General features: G+C 41.4%; 1 protein-coding gene across 1 annotated transcript in view; it reads right to left on the reverse strand.

The window, feature by feature from the left end:
• The window catches only part of LAMA2 (laminin subunit alpha 2), a 636,281-nt gene that overhangs the window by 106,432 nt on the left and 511,428 nt on the right, over positions 1-18,421 (reverse strand). Inside the window, exons 37-40 of the mRNA XM_075554570.1 lie at positions 17,648-17,858; positions 9,794-9,910; positions 9,011-9,174; positions 6,656-6,794 (exon numbers count right to left, since the gene is read on the reverse strand). Coding sequence (XP_075410685.1) covers positions 6,656-6,794; positions 9,011-9,174; positions 9,794-9,910; positions 17,648-17,858 — 631 coding nt within the window. The remainder of the gene's footprint in view (positions 1-6,655; positions 6,795-9,010; positions 9,175-9,793; positions 9,911-17,647; positions 17,859-18,421) is intronic.

An 18,421-nucleotide genomic window follows, 5' to 3' on the forward strand; every position in this document is an offset into this window, starting at 1 on the left:
TGATGTTAACTTTGAGTTCTTTATTTTCAGATTTCCTTGCTTGATTCCTACATACCGACCTATAATGCAATAAAATGTGTATGATATTTGGGCATTATATTTTGTCCAGCATATCTGCGTATTTCTAACATCCAGGTAATTCTGCGTTCACACAGTCTGCCATACTGTCAGAGCTGCCTCTCTCTCTCCTTTATGGTACTTTTGCTTCCTATCAGGATATTTCTTCTCACTGATCTTCCAGAGAAGAGTAAATTTAAAAAAACCAGTCTCTTCCTTATACTATTGACCCCGAATCAATTCAAAAGCACCTTTTAAGGTTTTATCTGTATTTGTCTTCCTTTCACATTAGGAAATAAACATTGGGAAGTTATTTACAAGAGCTGCCTGTGTATTTATCCGGATATACATGTCTACGGCTTTACATTGATTCACTTTTAGATAGTCTTTTATATACTTGCAGTTTCTCTAGACTTGAATTTTCCCCTTGATGTCAGTTTCTCTCTTAGAAGCCCACACGGCGCTACTCTTTCATGTCTTTTAATCATTATCTCGGAGGAAAAAGCATTATTTAACACTGCTCTAATTTTTTTATATCTTGTATTTTTCCCCCCCTAGAAATGCTTAGAAAACCATGTCCAGATTTTGGGAATGACAACTCCCAAGAAAGATGGAAAGTTGTACAAAGTGAGCGAAACTGAGTTTGGAAAACGCAGAGGAAGATCACAGTGTTTATGAGTGTTTTCTCACTGTCAAATGCTCCTGCTCGGACAGATCCTGCCTGATAACTAAACGCGGAGACAAAATGGGAGCTAGGACTTAGTAGTGAACAATAAACAGAAACATTGTCAGAGAGGGTATGTGTGTGTGCTTGAGTCTGGGAGGGAGAGACGGAGCAGGGGACAGAGGGCGAGACAGTCACTGAGACTGCCTGACACCAGGGAAGGGGCTGTACGGGCAAAGAACAGAGGGCGGAAGAAAAGAGGACGTTCCATTACCTTGGGACGAGAACGAGCGATGCTTTTCTTAGTGCTTTTGAGCAAAGGATACCTAATGAAGTGCAGGCTGCCTCCGTTTTCCACTCCAAACGCTATAGCATGATATTTCATTTACTTGGAGCAAGGGAGGAAAGAAGAGAGAGGGGGAGTAGACAAAGATGGAAGAACAAGGAAGCAATAATGGAAGTTGAACTACGGAATTGTACGATAATTGAATTACATGCCAGGAAAACTGTTTTAAAAATAAGGCAAGAAAGACAAGAAAATGTTAGGGTTGGTAATTATTATGTATACATTAATAGCTTTGGAAATATTACATGTTATACTTCTCATTCTGCTATTTGGTGTTTGGTTATATCAGTTTCAAGTATACAATATCTAAGGCCCTTCCAATAAATAAGGATGGAGGAAGGTTTTATATCCCAACATTACCAAAGTTGACTTGTCTCTGATGGCCATACTACTGCCATCCAATAGTAGTGGTGGAATAGTGTTTATTTTTTGATAATTCAAAAGTTCTTAACATGTTTGGTCTGGATGTTTTAGGAAAATATCTGTGCACAGAATAACTCTACCAAAAAGAACTGCTTAACATCCAGTCATTTCAAGAGATAGAATGTTCAAGAATAAATTGTACTGCGGGAAAAAGTCCAAGCTACACCAAAGGAATTGGCAAAACAAACAAAAAAACCCAAAAATCAAAAACAAGGAAGCGTTAGAAGCATTCCACCCAGGATATTTGGGAGACAGCCCTTGGCCAACTGACTGGAAGAGATTCATATTTGTTCCTACAGAATGTAAAAATTATAAAACAATCATTGATATTTCATGCACAGAAAATCTTGCAGTTGACAGGTTTCAATGGCACTTCCAAACTTAAACGAACTAGGAAGGAATTTACAGACCTGATTCTGAAAATCAGTCAGAGAAAGCCTTATGGACCACAAGGGAAGAGCATCCCAAACAGTCCTGGAAGACGATCCCTTTCAATTTGAAGTTGCTCAAAATCCACACTAAATCATAATAATAGATTTTAGGACACCAATGATTATCTGAGTGGAGGAGGGCTGTGTAGGACTCTGTTCATTTCACACTGGCTTGCCATAAGTCGAGCTAATTTGACAGCACATTGTACAGCCTGCTCTGTCATATGCTAAACCCACAGTTACGCATGATTCATGTGCCATCTTGACAACTATTCTTAAAATAAGGTTTATTTCATGGAAATAGTGATACAAGTGCACCTGACAATATGCCTGTCTCTCAGACAAAGCATCCAGATATTTTAAGATGACTCAATGGTTAAAATGTGAATTCGACCCCAGATTCTTCTCTTTATTTGTCTAATCTCATTGCACATTTACTCAAGAGTTGCGTTTCCAATAGTGTCTGGGATCTTAAAGTCTTGTCTCCAAACAGGCAACCATCTACGTGAGATGTCAAGTCCACATGGAAGAAGCACACCATCATCAGTCACTGAAGGATAGTAAATAATATGCAAAATTGAAAGAGGGGTTACTATCAGAGCCTGCATTGTAAGAATCCAGTTTGCAGAAGCTATAGATGACAGTGGGAACCCAGGATACATTTGTGGGATCTACATAGGAAATAAGCCTCTGGGAATCTCCCTCTATCCACAGTTGAGAGATGGGAGGAAAGTGGTTACTAAACAGAGTGTATTGGAGTGTTGAGGATAGAAGATCAAAAGCAGAAATCTGACTTAAACAGTTAAAGCTTTGTCAGTTGATCCCACTCTGCTTCATGCCAGGCCAGATCTGGTTTTCAACATTTTCTCTATTTTTGTTGTTGTTGTTCATATTAGGGTGTATCTCAGAGATGTTATGTCATTGGGGGTCACCCTCTTGCAGTTGTGTTATATGTTTTTCTGTGTTTCAGCATATGAAACCCGGGATTGATGAACCTATAGGGACAACATGTAGAATGAGGGGGAGGGTACAGGGGTAGAGAGGGAAGGGTAAAAGGGAGACGGTGTCAAGGAGTCCAGGAAGACAGGAAAAAATGAATGCTTGGAAGCTGATTGTGGGAGCAATTGTACAAATCTGCTTGACGTGATTGAACTATGGAATGATAGATATGCATTAACTCCCAATTAATAATAAATACATTAAAAAATTGAAATCCGAGAAAATATCTGTGCACAATATTTATATAGGAATATTTCAAAGTTGTGTAGATCTCCTTGTAAGGATGCTGAGTTTTTAAAAATATATATTAATCATTTTATTGTGTGTGGGGGGGGACTATTAAAAAATCTTATAACAATCCATTCAAATTGTATTAAGCACACTTGTACATATGTTGCTATCAACATTTCCAAAACATTTTCTTTCCACTTGAGTCCTTGTTATCAGCTCCTCTATTTTCCCTTCCCCCCACCCATTCTCCAACCCTCGTGAATCCTTGATCGATTATATAGTATTTAATAATATTGGTTTTTTTATTGTTTCATATCTTACACCATCCACTGTTTCCCTTCACCCTCACTTCTGTTATTAGTTCCCATTGGGAGTGGTGGTGGTTATATATCCAACCTTGTGATCGGTTCCCCCCACACCTCTCCTCATGGTATCACTGCTCCCATTACGGTTCCTTGAGGAGTTTATCTGTCCTGGATTCCATGTGTCTAGAGCTCTTATCTGTCCCAATTAGCATACTCCAGTCTAGTCAGATTTGTAAGGTAGAACCGGGTCATGATAGTGGTGGGGAAGAAGCATTCAGGAACTAGAGGTATGTTGTGTGCTTCATCAATGCTCTACTGCATCCTAGTTGAGTAAGGTCTTCCTTGTGACCCTTCTGTGAGGGATGTCCAGTTGTCTACAGATGGTCTTTGGGTTTCCACTCTAACCTCCCTCATCCAGATCAATATAATTGTTTTGGATCGTTTGATATCTGATACTTGATGTCATTGACACCTCATGATCACATAGGCTTCTTCCACATGGGCTTTGCTGCTTCCCTGCTAGAGGCCACTGTTTAACTTTAAGCCTTTAAGACCCCAGATGCTATATCTTTTGATAACTGGGCACCATCAGCTTTCATCACCACCTTTGCTTATGCACCTGCTTTGTGTTCAGTGATCAGGTCGGGAAGGTGAGTGTCACCAAATGCCAGGTTATTAGAACAAAGTGTTCTTGTGTTTAGAGAGGCCTTGAGTAGAGGTCCAAAGTCTGTCTTCTATTTTAATACATAACATATCAATAGATGTACTTTGACCGATATCCCTCTCATTATAAATCAATATATTTACATATACACATGCCTATACCTATACCTCTATAAGTAGCTTTTGCCTCCTAGTTCTTTTCTCTATTTCCTTTCACCTTCCTCTTGTCCCCAGGATTGATGTCATCACTGGTCTTTTCCTTTCGGTGCAGTCCTTGATTTAATGTGTGCATTTATAAACAGCAGTACGTGAGTTACTATAGTGAGACTGCTTTAGTTTAAAGGTTGCATTGCTCTTAGAGGTTCGATGGAATCATTCTGTGTTCATCTCCCTAAAGTAGTTTCCACTCTTTCTTCTCTTTCAGTTGCGTCACCTCCATTTTCCCACTGATGGTCTGTGGCTATTGTCTGGCTCGGTTAATACATCACATTTTTCTCCTCCAGCAACTGCTACTTGGTTTCAGCACCTTTTTTAATAATCTTATGATCCATTGAGAACATCACTCCTGCTCCGCAGTACTACGGTCAGATGACTGGAGCGCTCTGCCCTATTACTGTCTCTTGAGTTCTTTCGCAAGTGAATGATAAATATGTGCTCATTCATCTGTGTTTACCTACAGGTGTAGCCATGTTATCAGATCTCATAATCATGGGACCCTAGTCCTCTCTAAGCTCAACATAGAGTTAAACACACATTTTTTCCATAATGATGTTTTCCCATAGAAATATGGAAATGCATATTTCCATGAAACAGAACTGTAAAATGGGGACTTCTTAAATGTAATGCTTTTTTTTTATGTTCATTAAACACCGTCCAACAAACTTCTTGAAATAAATCAGTCCTCCATTTGTTTGATGATAATTATTTACTAAATTACTGATCCTTTTAGTATTTGGACTTGCACATTTTAAGACATTTGATTTTGTATACATAGCGAGAAGGAATGATGACAAGCGGAGGGACATGTTGCGAAGATCGCTATTTGCTAGAGCTTGATGTTTGAGGTTGGTTAGTTTACTAAATAGAAGCATGGGTGGTGATGTGTTTAAACTTGATATTGGCATAAAAACTAGTGTGCTAAGTATAAAGTGGTAGTCTTGAATTGGGAAATAAACTGCTCTTAAACTTACATTGTTTAAAGGAAGTTTATAAGCTTGACACGGTGCCAAAAGCAAGATTTTTATTAGTACCAAAATTGTAAGTAGGCACAAGAGATGTCAATCATGATGTATGAGATTCATCCATTCATTCACTCATTTATCCATGCCTTTTTATTTGCCTAGTACTGTACTTGATGATGAAAAGATTGTCCATTGAAAGTGTGACAGTTGGAAATTAAGGTCATTACGATAGAAAATAACCTAGTTTGGATATGAAAAATTGGTTCATTTAAAGTTTCTGCCATGAGTATGTCTTCATTCTGAGTAATAAGAAAGCATAATATATGGCCTTAGAAAAGCACTTTCTAAAGAAAATGGTTGTATTTGCTGATGAAATACGATGCTTTCGTTACAACCAGTAAACAAAGCCTGTGTGATTGTGACTAAAAGATGCAAGATCCCTGGGATGCAAGGAAGCCTCTGTGCCAGGTACCAACGTGCAACACACGGGGCTGTTTCTTTAACGCCAGCTCTGTGCAGATCGCATTCACAGGGAAAAACGCAAGATCCGGTTTTCTACTTTTCTTTTGATTTGGTTTTCCACAAATTCTGATGCAGGAAAAGGATTCCGTGAGACGCAAGGCAGGATTTCTGCACATTTTAAATCATAGTGTGAGTTCTATGAACTGCTTTTTCTTAATCCTAAAATAGCATTGCAGAGGTTTATTATATGACTTATTTATAAAAGGTTGCTCTATGTGTAAAGGGTGGACATCAGTCACGATTGAAGACATTTAAAAAAAGGTGGCAAATCTCAGAACTCCCAAATTCTAAAATATTAGATCTAAATGTATTTTAAGCAATACCTTTTGGTAATACAGCCAAAAGTTAAGCACTTTTTGATAGACAACGGCAGTATAAATCCATTAGAAGCACGTGACCGATGTATTTTCTTACAGGTACACGTGTAGGGTGAAGCTTCATATGAAACCAAATTGTGTGCAACTAAAAGCAAGGGCTCGATCTTCAGGGAGCCTTCCACCTGATGGCATGTGTATTAACAGTGATGCATTTCCCTGTGGAAAGTCTCCTAGTTGTCTGCTTTTCTGCTGTGAGTTGGTTAGAACCGCTTGACTTCTAGGCTAATCTCAAGATTCTGACTGTGGTAAGTAGGTGCTGAGTAAGCAAGGCGTTCTCCTGTGGCCATAACACACCGAGTGTATTTTGTAAAGAGTTTCAAGAGGGTGTTAAAAATAATTAGAAACAAACATTCTAACTCATTGGGATTTTTCAGAGCTCACTAATGAAATTTAGTTCAGGTACTTTTTTTGAGATTTGTTAATTACCATCCCCAGCAAATAATTTTTTTCTCTCACCAGTTTTGTAGCTTCATGGGCCAGACCTTTGGCTTCTTTGGCAATTCTCTCCGCTTCATCAATATTGTCCTTAATATTGCTGTAAGCATTGAAGGCCGTAGTGGCATTGAAGGAGATGTTTCTAGCCTCATCAAGGATTCTGTTGGGATTTCCCCCCAAAAAAACAAAGACATCAGCTCAGTCCTCATCTGAAGAACATCCGACTTATAACAAACATGGCTTCCAAGTGACCAAAGCCAATGTAACTGGGTGAATCCCGAAGCACGGTGCGGAGGTATTTACTTATCATATTGTGTTGTAAGTCGCAACGCAAAGGCATTCCTAAATAATCTCGCTGTGATCGCAATCAATAACTTGTATTTCCATTTTGATGAACTATATAACCATATACCTAATAACATCTGCCAATTCAATGTTTTAGGGTATAAAATTTAGTGGTCTCAATTACATTAATTATGTATGCAATGTGACCACGTCTAGCAAATACTTAGAACATCTTCCCAAAGATTCGGTGACTAAAATTATTCAGGCATGTGGTGTGAGAGAATCCTTTATGTTTATTTGTGAAGCATGGTACATGTTTTATACTGAATTTAGAGCCCACATCGCCAGAATAAATTTTCACAAACTCTATATGGTTCAAATGACATAGTCTCCAGATGAGGGAAAATTAATCTCAGGTTGGCTAAATGGCTCACTTCAGGTCATGTGACCAATAAAAAAGTAAATAATTAAGGACAAGAGCCTGGATCTCTGACTCTGGCTCACTGTTTCAATAACCACAGTACTCTATAATATGAACTATGTTTTGTATGCCATGCTCAAAAGTTAGAAATATTAATATTTGCCTTTGTATCCTATGAATATTTTATGGAAGGTATAGCATCACCCAAGAAGAAATGTGGAAACCCTAGTGTTTCAGTGATCAAGCTCTCAGCTGTTAATGGAAAAATTGATAACTCCAACCTACCAGTTACTCTGCGCATGACAGCTATGGAATTCTGTTTCTATAAATATGATAGCCTTGGAAATGCAATGGGACAGCTCTACTCTGTCCTATAGCATAGCGATGAGTAGGAATGCTAGAATTATGACCTCTTTGGAAAGATGGGTTGGTTCTCTTTGTTATTGTAATAAGTTCATACTAGAAAAAAGTGAGTCCTGAATTTAATCACTCTGTGTGGTGCCTGATGCAAAGAGCAAAATAGACATAGACATATGCAGGAGCACACAGATGCCTGATGAGGACCCATCTACAGGATGGGGACAGTAATGACTGCCACCAGACACCACACGTGAGATGAGAGGTCCACAGGAAGAATCTATATGCCAAGACTCCGATTTGGATTTTTAGCTTTCTGATGTGTGAGAAGACTTTTCTGTTCTTTAGAGACACCTGCCTGTGTAATAGTTTGTTATGACATACTAGGTAACTAAATAGTAAATACTATCTCTGCACATGGTGGGCATTAAATACAAATACATTTGGGAAAATTATCCTTTGGACACCTAGCACCTATATTTATCATGGCAATCACCAAATTCCCATACACTAAAGTAGAGGGAACATATAGGAATTACCTAAAAGAGCTGCTTACAAATCATATATGCCCTTCCCATTTGCCCATCCCTCCATTATGCTATTTAAGAATATCATCTATAAAACTAGAAAACACATATGAGCTGATAGGCAGCTTCATAAGGTTTCCAGGGTTGTACATTTTTATCAAAATGTATTTATTACTTCATCTCTCCCTCAACGAAGTGATTGGTGGGTTTGAACTGCTGACCTTTTGGTTAGCAGTCCAACCCATGAAGCAACTAGGGCTCAATCCCAGAGAGAGGGAGCTCTTTGATAAGAGGGGTATGCAGTGTCTCCCTGACGTCTGGAACAGAGAACAAAATTAAAACTCACTAGCTGAAAGGCTGGATATGGGGAGCATTTTTCCAAAAGCCACCGTTTAAAGAAGAAATTATTTTGAATCCATTAGAAATATGAAACTGGAAATCCGAGGCAAAATGTGTGTTTACATGTCCTTATTTAAAATGCTAATAAGACAACCACTGTGCTTTCTAATAAGAGCAGGATTTTCCCCCCTAAGTGGAGCCTCAGGCCAGGTTCACCCCCTACGCAGCCAGAGTTGCATCCGCTTTTAACTCAGCCTTCTGATGCCACTTCCGAAGCGCTTGGTCCACATTCACCTAATTAGGCTCTTCCCCAGAAAGGCCTTGTAACCAGCATGTTGATAATCACAGAATCAAGAGTTGAAAGCAATTCTGTACTTTTTTTATACTCAAAACTTTTGAGCAAGTAACAGTACACATAGACATTTTTTCTGACAGCCAATGACATACCCATGGAGGACGGCAGAAGAGTCATTCAACTGAGCCGCATGGCTCTCGGCCTGGGACACCTTCTCGGCAAGCTTCCTGTCCTTGATGGCGCGGGAGAGGTCAGCTGTTTTATTGCTAAGCTCCTCAGACATGGGTGGCAACTTGGCTCGAATGTCCTCAACATACTAATGTGTAGAGAAGAGGGGACACTGTCAGCAAGTGACCCCGAGTTACCTCTGTTTTTTACTAGGTTTTCGAAGAGCATGATTCTATGCACTTGTTATTTTAAATGAAAATTCAAACTTACTAGCATAGCAGAAAAGATAATGTAGAAGAAAAACACCTATTTGATGATGATAGCAATTAAGAAATTTATGAAGCCAATTTACACCAAGAAGAACTTAACTCTCTAAAACAGTTTCTTTTTACTTCTTAGGTATAAATGAATAAATAATAGTCATTAGGAACTTTTAGACCATTTGCATTTCTATTACCATACATAACTATGTGTAATTCATGAGACACTGTGTTCACAAGTCTGCTTGTAAAGCTACATTTCCCTTTTAACGAATGTTATATAAATATTGAAGCAGATTTCTAAGTGCTGCCCCAGGAAAAGTAAGATATTGTAAAAATACAGGTTTGTGTGTATATATGACTAATAGGAGATGAAGTAGAGATGAAAGCACAAATAATAAATTAGTATCTGCTCATAATTCAGAGGCGCATCGTGGTTTCTCGTTGATCATGGCACCGAGCGCGTTATCCAGGGTCTGTTAACTTTGCACCTCCTCCGATACTTACGTCCGTCGCCAAACTGATACCATCTGCAAGACCACTGGCTTCATCGAGCACGTCGCTGCTTGCTTTTAATGTGTTCTCAGTTTGTTGATTGTCACTTTCAAGGGTCTCCTTCATTTCCTGTAGCACAGTGTGAACAAAGCATGAAAATGCCATGGGGGTAAAATCTCACCCAACCCTACAGTCCTGGCTTTCCTGAGATGAACAGGGAAAAAAAACAAGCTTCACCAATCAGTTATATTATGCTGACAATTGTGGCCAGATGAGAACAATGTAAATTTTCATTCAGTAACAGTATTGTTACATATTGTTACATCCATATTGATGTAAACTGTCCATATTGATGAGCAGTAAGTGCTAAAATGAACTCTTGAATTTCTGGTAGTATCTTGAATTCCATTGGAACTACATCTATAATTTCAGATCAGGACCATACATACTTGAGTATTGGCCAACATAAATATCAGCCGGGGCACCTAATCTTTACCACAAAAACTGCACTAAAAATGTGCTGAAAAGCTCAGCTTATACACGAGAATATATAAGCAGATTTATTTCATAGGGATTCTATCAAATTGGAAGTAGAAGGATGTGTAATTTTGGGGGGAGGTGATTTATAATTGTGTATACCTAAGCCATGCAGATGTTCTAATTCTTCAAACATCCCTATCACTGAAAGAAAAGAATTCAGAGTTGTGGGCATTTACCCAAAGTCAACAATTTTTCTTCTGATAGACACATCAACTAGCAGCTTCTTTTCAGGGATGAGACTCAGTTCTACGACCCCATGAAGCAGACAAATGCCGAGGTCACCGATGTGGAGCACGGGGAGAGGTGGACTTCCCATTCCTAGAAGTGAGCTGTAGGTCAGGTTGTCCCTGATCGCCTCGAATACTTTGGCCTCTATATTTTAGTTACAATTCTCCACGGAGCAGGGGCCTCGACACTTACATTCTTGTTGCTATCCGCTCTGACTCACACTGAGCATCTGCTCCACACACTGACACGCGCTCAGTCCTGTGTCGTTCTCACACTTGCTGCTGCGTGTTAGTTGATTGGCTGATTGTTGCAGTCACTGTGCCCCCGCCCCCCCCTCCCCCCGAGGATCTTCCTATGTTGCTGACATCTACTTTAGCGAGCATGATGTCCTTCTCAGGGACATGCCCAAAATATGAGAGAGGGGCTCTTGTCATCTTCACTCCCAGGGGACATTCTGGTTGTATTTAAAAAGCATACCCCTTCTAAGGCAAATTTGTTCATTCTTACTCGCCAACACTCTAACTCAAAGACATCAGTTCTTCTTCAGCATTACATATTGATTACCCGGCTTTTCCATGCATATGAGGTGATTGAAAAATCGTGACTTGGGGTTGGTAGACCTTAGTCCTCAAAATGACAGCTTTTCTTTTTAACATTTTTAAGAGGTCTTTTGCAGCAGACGTGCCTGGGAAAATCATCGGATGTCTTGATTGCCGTTTCCACTGAAGTAGACTGGAGACGCAGGAAGATGACATCTCGTTGGCCGTTAGTGTAGTGTAGCCAGTGCTTTCCACGAGAGACCAGTTGCTTCAGACCTCAGAAACGGCGTTTTTCTCCTCCTCATTTGCGCTCTAACGATGCTCAGATTCATAGGAAAGTGATTCACATACGGCTGCTGGGCTCCCCCCTCCGTTTCTGGGTCAGCAGATATTTTTGCTTGTGGCGTGGAGTTTGCATTTCTTACATGTCTCCAGGCGATGCTGCAGCGGGTGGGAGGAGGACCGCGCCAGGAGGACCAACATGGAAGGTCATCACATGTCTTTATAGTTAGCCTCTAAGTGCTCGATAAATGTTTTAACCAACAAAATGTACATTCTCGCCCCCTTCAAATAAAAGAAGTAAGTTGTGTCTTAATTACATCATCTTCTTCGTGGGAACCTGCACGATCAAACCAGAGATGTTAAAAATACCACATTGTTCAATCAAATGAACACAGTGCCTCAGTTCTTCTCCAATCTGCATGCACAGCAAGTGCCCCGGGGAAGAGCCGTAGACCGGGAGCTCTGAGTCCCTTCCCAGACCACGACTGACTCGGACTTTCTCTCCAGGTGATTATGTTTCAACCAGTGTGCACTGACCACAGAGCCCTGGTGTGACTGGTGAGTTCTCAACTGAAAGGTCACAGCCCCTTTGTAAGAAACAGTGTGACACTATGCTACCATAAACATTTGAACTTCGGGGGCAGTTCTGCTCTGTCCTTTAGGCATCAACTCAATGACAACAGGTTTGGCCCTTTCATCCTCCCTCCCCTCTCCCTCCCTTCCTTTATGTTTTCGGCACTGAGCTTGATAATGGACTTCTTGTTGTTCTTACATGCCATCGGAGCCTTCCAGCCCATTCTGAGTCCGTATGGACAACAGAACAAAGCGTGGTCTACATCCGGGCTCCTTGGCTTTGCAGCCATTGTGCCAGTCCATCCATTTTGCAGAGGCACTTCCTCTCTGTGGCTAATGCAGTGGATTTACCAAGCGACCTTCTTCAGGGGGTTGCTCCTCATAGCATGTCCAGATACAGAAGATGAAGCTGCCCAATCCTCGCTGCTACAGAACATCCTGCCTCTACTTCTCCCCAGTCAGATCTGCTTGCTCTTCTGAAAGTCCATGACATATTCAATATGTTTTGCCAACACTATCACTGAAAAACATCAATCCATCTTCGAGCTTCCCTATTCATTCTCCACCTTTAGCAAGCATAGTAGGCCATAGCGAACGTTGTCAGGGGAGATGTTGTTTCCAGCCCTACCCTACAAAGAAGGAGTCTTGCTTTCTACTGACCAAGAAAGGCACAGAGTTTCCACAGTTAGAGAAGAGAGTTAGAGAAGAGAGCCAGCCGCTAGCTGCTGGCATCCAGGCGAGCCTGTGCAGTACATACCCTCATCTCTGCAAAGTAAGGGGGTTCAGAGGGTTTAACTCTCCTGAAGTGCAGCAGGAAGCATACTGACCAAGTCATCAAAATTCAGGGAAAAGGGGAAGTTTGCCTAGAATCTGCTGAGTTATGTTAACATGGTAGGCACACAGTTGTTCTTCAAACTGAACTCTACTTGCAAGGGGTTCTGGTACCAGAGGGCTGACCTTATTGTGCATGCTTGCTGTGGTCCTTGACAGGCAGTCCCCCTCTTCTCTGGCTTTAGCTCGGGACACTGTGGGCTTTTTAACTGCACTTGGTTGGCCCCTGAGTTTTCTGAAAATCTACTTTGGAGGCGCTTGAGAGAAAGTGGTGGCTAACTCAACTTTTCTGTTCCTTCCAGGAGGTGGCTTTTCGCAGTGTCATGTGGTTCCTAGCTGGTCTGCTGCTTGAAATTTTCTTTGGATGATTTCAAGATGATCTAGCCCAGGGTCCCACTCTAACTCAAAAATATCGAGGTCTTTGCTATCTCGCAGACATCATTGTAAAGGTGATTATGACAGATGTATTTAGGTGACAATGTCACTCCTTATATAATTTAATTGTAATGAAATCTTATAATTATAATAACCATATAATTTAATCTCCCTTTTGATCTGGTCAGTCACTTTGAGAGGTAAAGATGAGACTTTGACTCCCATCAAGAGGTACAATCTTGGGAAGCCACAGTGGCAGTTCTACTCAGTGCTGTAGGGTAGATGTGAGTCAAAATTGACTTAATGGCAGTGGGTTGGGTTGGGTTTGGTTTCACCCATTTTAAAGTTGTTTCCATTTCTAATAATTTCTGCTTTCTTTGCAATTGAGTTTTCCTGTTTTGTTGCTATTTTCATTTTGTTTGTTGTTTCTTGTGTTTTGTACGACTTTCTGCATATGAAATCCAGGGTAGGGAAATCTAAAGAGATAGTAACTGAATTAATAATTATGTGGGAGCCTGGCAGTGGAGGTCGGTGGGAGATGGGGATCTACTAATGAGGACAACACAGAAGAAAATGTCCTGAAGTGGACGTGATGATGACTGAACTGTAACGTCGGAGAACATGTGAATATGTGCCAATGCAACTGTTTAAAAAATCCCAAGGCTTGGGGATACACATTAGACTGTTAATCACAAGGTCAGTATTTCAAACACACCAGCTGTTCTGTGAGAAGAGATGAGGCTTCTTGTCCCATAAAGATTAGAAGTTCTACTCTGTCTTGTAGGAATCTACTCATGGCAGTAGGCTTGGCTTATGAGTTTTGAGGCAAATTTTCCCAAACAATATGTCATCTGACTTCTTGCTCCCATAGGCATTGATTGTGGATCCAAATAGAGATAAACCTTTGAGAACTTCAATTTTTTTCTTCCTTTATCACAATGTTCCTTATTGACTTGGTTGTGGAAATCTTTGATTAGGTTATACTGAGGTTGAGCCCGTACTTCAAGGATAGCTTTCATCTTCATCAGAAAGTTCTTCACGTTCTCTTCCCTTCAGCAAGCAAGACTGTATCATCTGCCTAGCACAGATCATGAATGAGTCTCCTTCCAATCCTAAAGCTGTGTGCTTGCTTCTCCGATCATTTGTTCCACACACAGATTGCAGAAACAAGGTAAAATTGTGCAACCCCAATGCACACCTTCCTGATTTTAAAACATGAAGCATCCCCTCATTCCATTCGAATAAATGCCTCTTGGTCTATGTACAGGTTCTGCATGAGCACAATTATGGGGTCTATAGTTCCCATTTTCTCATGCTACCCACAATTTTCTATGATCCATGCAGTTGAATACCTTTGTATAGCCATTATAACACAGATAAACATCTTTCTGGTAGTCTCTGCTTTCATCCAAAATCCATCTGACATTGCACATTTTCCTTTGTTCCATGTCTTTCTCTGAATATGGCTTATATTTCTGGCAGCTTCCCTTGAATAAATTCCTGTGACTTGAATTATCAACAAAACTTTATTTGAATGTGGAATAATTTCCACATTCTGTTGGATCTTTTTTTTTAATAGGCAGGCACAAATAAGAATCTCTTTAAGTCAGTTGGACAGGTACCTGTCTTCCAAATTCCATGGTAGTTTCCAACATTACATTCACTGGTTGGCACATCACAATTGATATTCTGTCCAGTGCTAGAATCTTGTTTCCACCGATGTCGTCGGTATCTTCAGTCTCGAATCGATGGCACCTCCTGAAATGGCTGTGCAGTGTATACCTGTACGGGTAGTGACTGTATGTATACCTTCATCTTCTTTCCCTTTGAACCAGTGATGTAGTTTGTTCACTGATTGAAGATGACTAAGTCTCTTGGAAAAGTTACGTGTTCAAGATCCAAGGGGCCAGAGCTCACCTCCCAAGTTAGCGGATTTTCACCGTTTTCAGACTTATCCAGAACAATTAATTAACCCCAAATTTACCCCAAATACCAATTCCTATGTCTCAGACATAATATTATAATGTTATACTTTTGTTATGATCATTTAAAAATCTACCAGAGTCCATGTAAATATTTTTGTGTCCATTCTTCTTTGACTTCAGCAAATAGAGTGAATATAAAATTCGTTTAGTAAACTTTAAATTGTTTCCCTGACTTATCATTTGTTTTCCTATTTTCCTCAATGTAATCATTTTAAAGTTGGCTTTTACTCAGGTCTTGAATCCATTTGGAATTTGCCTCTGGGTGAAAAGTATCGTAGGCTTGGGCACTGGTGACCACGTGTGAAGGCAAAAGAAGGGGGCCACTGGGGACGTTGAGGACATGACTAGTGGTACATGTAGGGATGTGGTCAAGGGAGGACCCCGAGGTCTGTGCTGGCCCTGAGAAAAGTTCTGAGAAAAGCTGCACTGGAGGCAGGTCTTGTGTGATCCCTATTTCAGGCTCAGCGCACCCACAACCTGCTGACTTGGCTGCCCCTAGTCCACCTTCCTTGGTTACAGCGTGTTGTTCAGTAACTGGTCCATCATTGGCCTTTACAAACCTTAAAGAAGCTGCCGCATTCACGTTAATTCGGTCCATTTTTTGAGTTCTTCATTAAGTTTCTAACAAGCCCACAGTACAACATGGCACACAGAATGAAAATAAAATGAAGAAAGTGAAAGAACCACTTGGAGCTTTAGTACTCGCTACCCATGCTCCAGGCGTATCGAGTGGGGCCCAGGAGTGATGCCTTCCCATTTTCACCTCCTCTCAATGGAAGGGATGTCGGAAAGCACCATTTACTGCGCCACTATAACTCTTCCTGAAATACTTCCCAGATGCTGATTATGCTGGGCACACAGGGGTTTTGATTGCTTAAACTGGTTCTGTGAAACAGAGAGATGTGCCTCGGGGTGAGTTACACCCCGGGTGTGTCACTGAGCAGGATGAATCTCGCGGCAGCCTGTGTGGTAGCCCAGCTTTCTTCCATATTGTTTGCACGTCCGTAGATACCAAATGGGTTAAGATCAGATATAAGATCAGTTTTTGTGTTTTAAGTGACCCAAGGGAGTCTCCTCAATCTTCCTCTGGAATGACAAGGATAAGTCCCAGGAGACAGACTTACCTTCACACACACACACACACACACACACACACACACACACACACACACCTTCACAGAATGGCAACCTTCACACACACGCACGCACGCACGCACACACACCTATATAACAAAATTTAATTGATATTCTTCATCCAAAGGAAAATAGAAAGAAATGAGAACCTGAAAAAAATCAGGTTTTAACAAGTCTGTCATGCTACCAACACAGTTCAGTTTGTTTGTTTGAGATTACAATTATGGCAGAGAAAGGCCCACGGCCTGGGAGGAGACATGATCTCCTCTCCGAGGCAGAAGACTGGAGGTGCTGGCCCGGCTGCTGGGCCGGATACTGTGAAAGCAGCGCGGGCAGGCTTATCTCGGGGAGGAAGTAGTCGCTGCTGTTTTCCAACAGCGCAGACAAGTTTGTACTCTCACACGTGCCGAGGTGGCTCTTGGGGAAGTCATCCATGTGCCATGTTAACCATTAAGGGAGACACTGCCAAGGAGAACACTGCTGGAAAAATCGGTTTCTTTCGAGCCGCATCAGCGACTGCTCATTATTTCTTGGCGAGCAGTAACGTGTCTGGGAGGAAAAGGAAGGGGAGCTCACTCGGGCTTGATCTCGTCATGAGGGCTCCCTTTAAAAGGTGATTTCCAGAGGGCAAAGGCAGAAGGGCACAAACTTCCCCGAGCTCAGATTCCTCTAGAAAATACAGGGGCCTCCGGCGGCTTTCCATAGGCCCACCTCTGAATCACTGTTTGTGGGTTTGCGGCTGAATGGTAACATCATAGCTCATTAAAGGCGAAGAGACCCTCAGTGTGCTCTAGGGCAGGGGTTCTCAACCTTCCTCATGCCGAGACCCTTTTGTACACTTCCTCATGTGGTGGGGATCCCCAAATATTGTTATTTTCCTTGATACTTCATCACTATCATTTTGCTACTGTTATGAATTGGGGGACCCCTGTGAACAGGTCGTTCAACCGCCAAAGGGGTCAGGACCCACAGGTTGAGAACCGCTGCTCTAAGGGCGTGCGTCAGTGCATACCTGAGGAGCTGATACGGCTCTTAAGTGCCTAGCTCCAGCTTATTCTAGTTATTGGCACATTGTTCATCACGATTAAGCTTCCCTATCTCCCAGTAAAAGACGTTTCCCACTATTTTCCACTTTCTTTAGACATCTCAATGAATCAAATAGAAATTCTATTTGATTCGATGAGAACTAGGCATTGAGGACAATCAATCAAACACACGAAAGGATCGTTTTTTGGCTCACTTCTTCCACGGCTCTTTTCGGAGCTATCACATTACTGACCTTTCACATGTGGATCAACTCGATTGGTTCCAGCCGTGTTTAACACCCCTCGTCCCATCGCTAGCCTCTTAGAGTCTGATGAAAGGGTCCTGAGACTCACCTCCAAAGCGGTCATGTTTCTCTGGTTTACTTCCGACAAGCGATTCGCTTCTCTGATTTTATCTGTGGCTTCTCTCAACAGGTCCCACGCTTCATCAACCTTGTTGTTGTAGTCAGCCAGTCTCTCTCGTAGATCCTTCTCCATGTCTGCAGTTTTCCCCCGGGACTCTCCAAAGAGCTTCTTCACTTTCTTCAGAAGGGCCTCAGCAGCTCTGTAACCACCCACCCCAACAACACACAATAAGCTCAGGGCACCGCCTGGGGAGCATTGGCAAGAGGCTGGGTTGTGAAGAGACATGACATCACCAGAATGCAAAAGAGGAGACACTTCAAAGCAGATCTGCTATGTACTGAAACAAATTGGAAACGGTTACCTGACAATTGGCAAGACCGTTTTTAATTAAAATGCATGCAAAAACAAACCTCTTTTCTATTCATTAGTGTCATGTCATTTTCAATTGGGAAAGGTCTAGGGCCATTCTCAGACTCTGCCTGTCGAAATTAGGTTTATGACTTCGTTCACATACCTCCCTCTCCTCGCCACGGCCCCACCCAAACCATCTCTTTTACAATTATGACACACCTCTATCCCTTTGAGAGTAGACTTGGATATTGATATTTCAGGTTAGAAACTGAACAAAATCTATACTGTTGCCGTGATGATTTAATGTAACTTTGATTTACTTTGCATCCTCTTTTTTTTTCTATTTGCATGATTTGAGAAGTTTGCAGTTTAAGTTGACAGCGAGAGTTCCCTAATCCTTAAGACAGGTGA

The sequence above is a fragment of the Tenrec ecaudatus genome, chromosome 7 (assembly GCF_050624435.1).
Source record: "Tenrec ecaudatus isolate mTenEca1 chromosome 7, mTenEca1.hap1, whole genome shotgun sequence".
NCBI classification, from domain to species: Eukaryota; Metazoa; Chordata; class Mammalia; order Afrosoricida; family Tenrecidae; genus Tenrec; species Tenrec ecaudatus.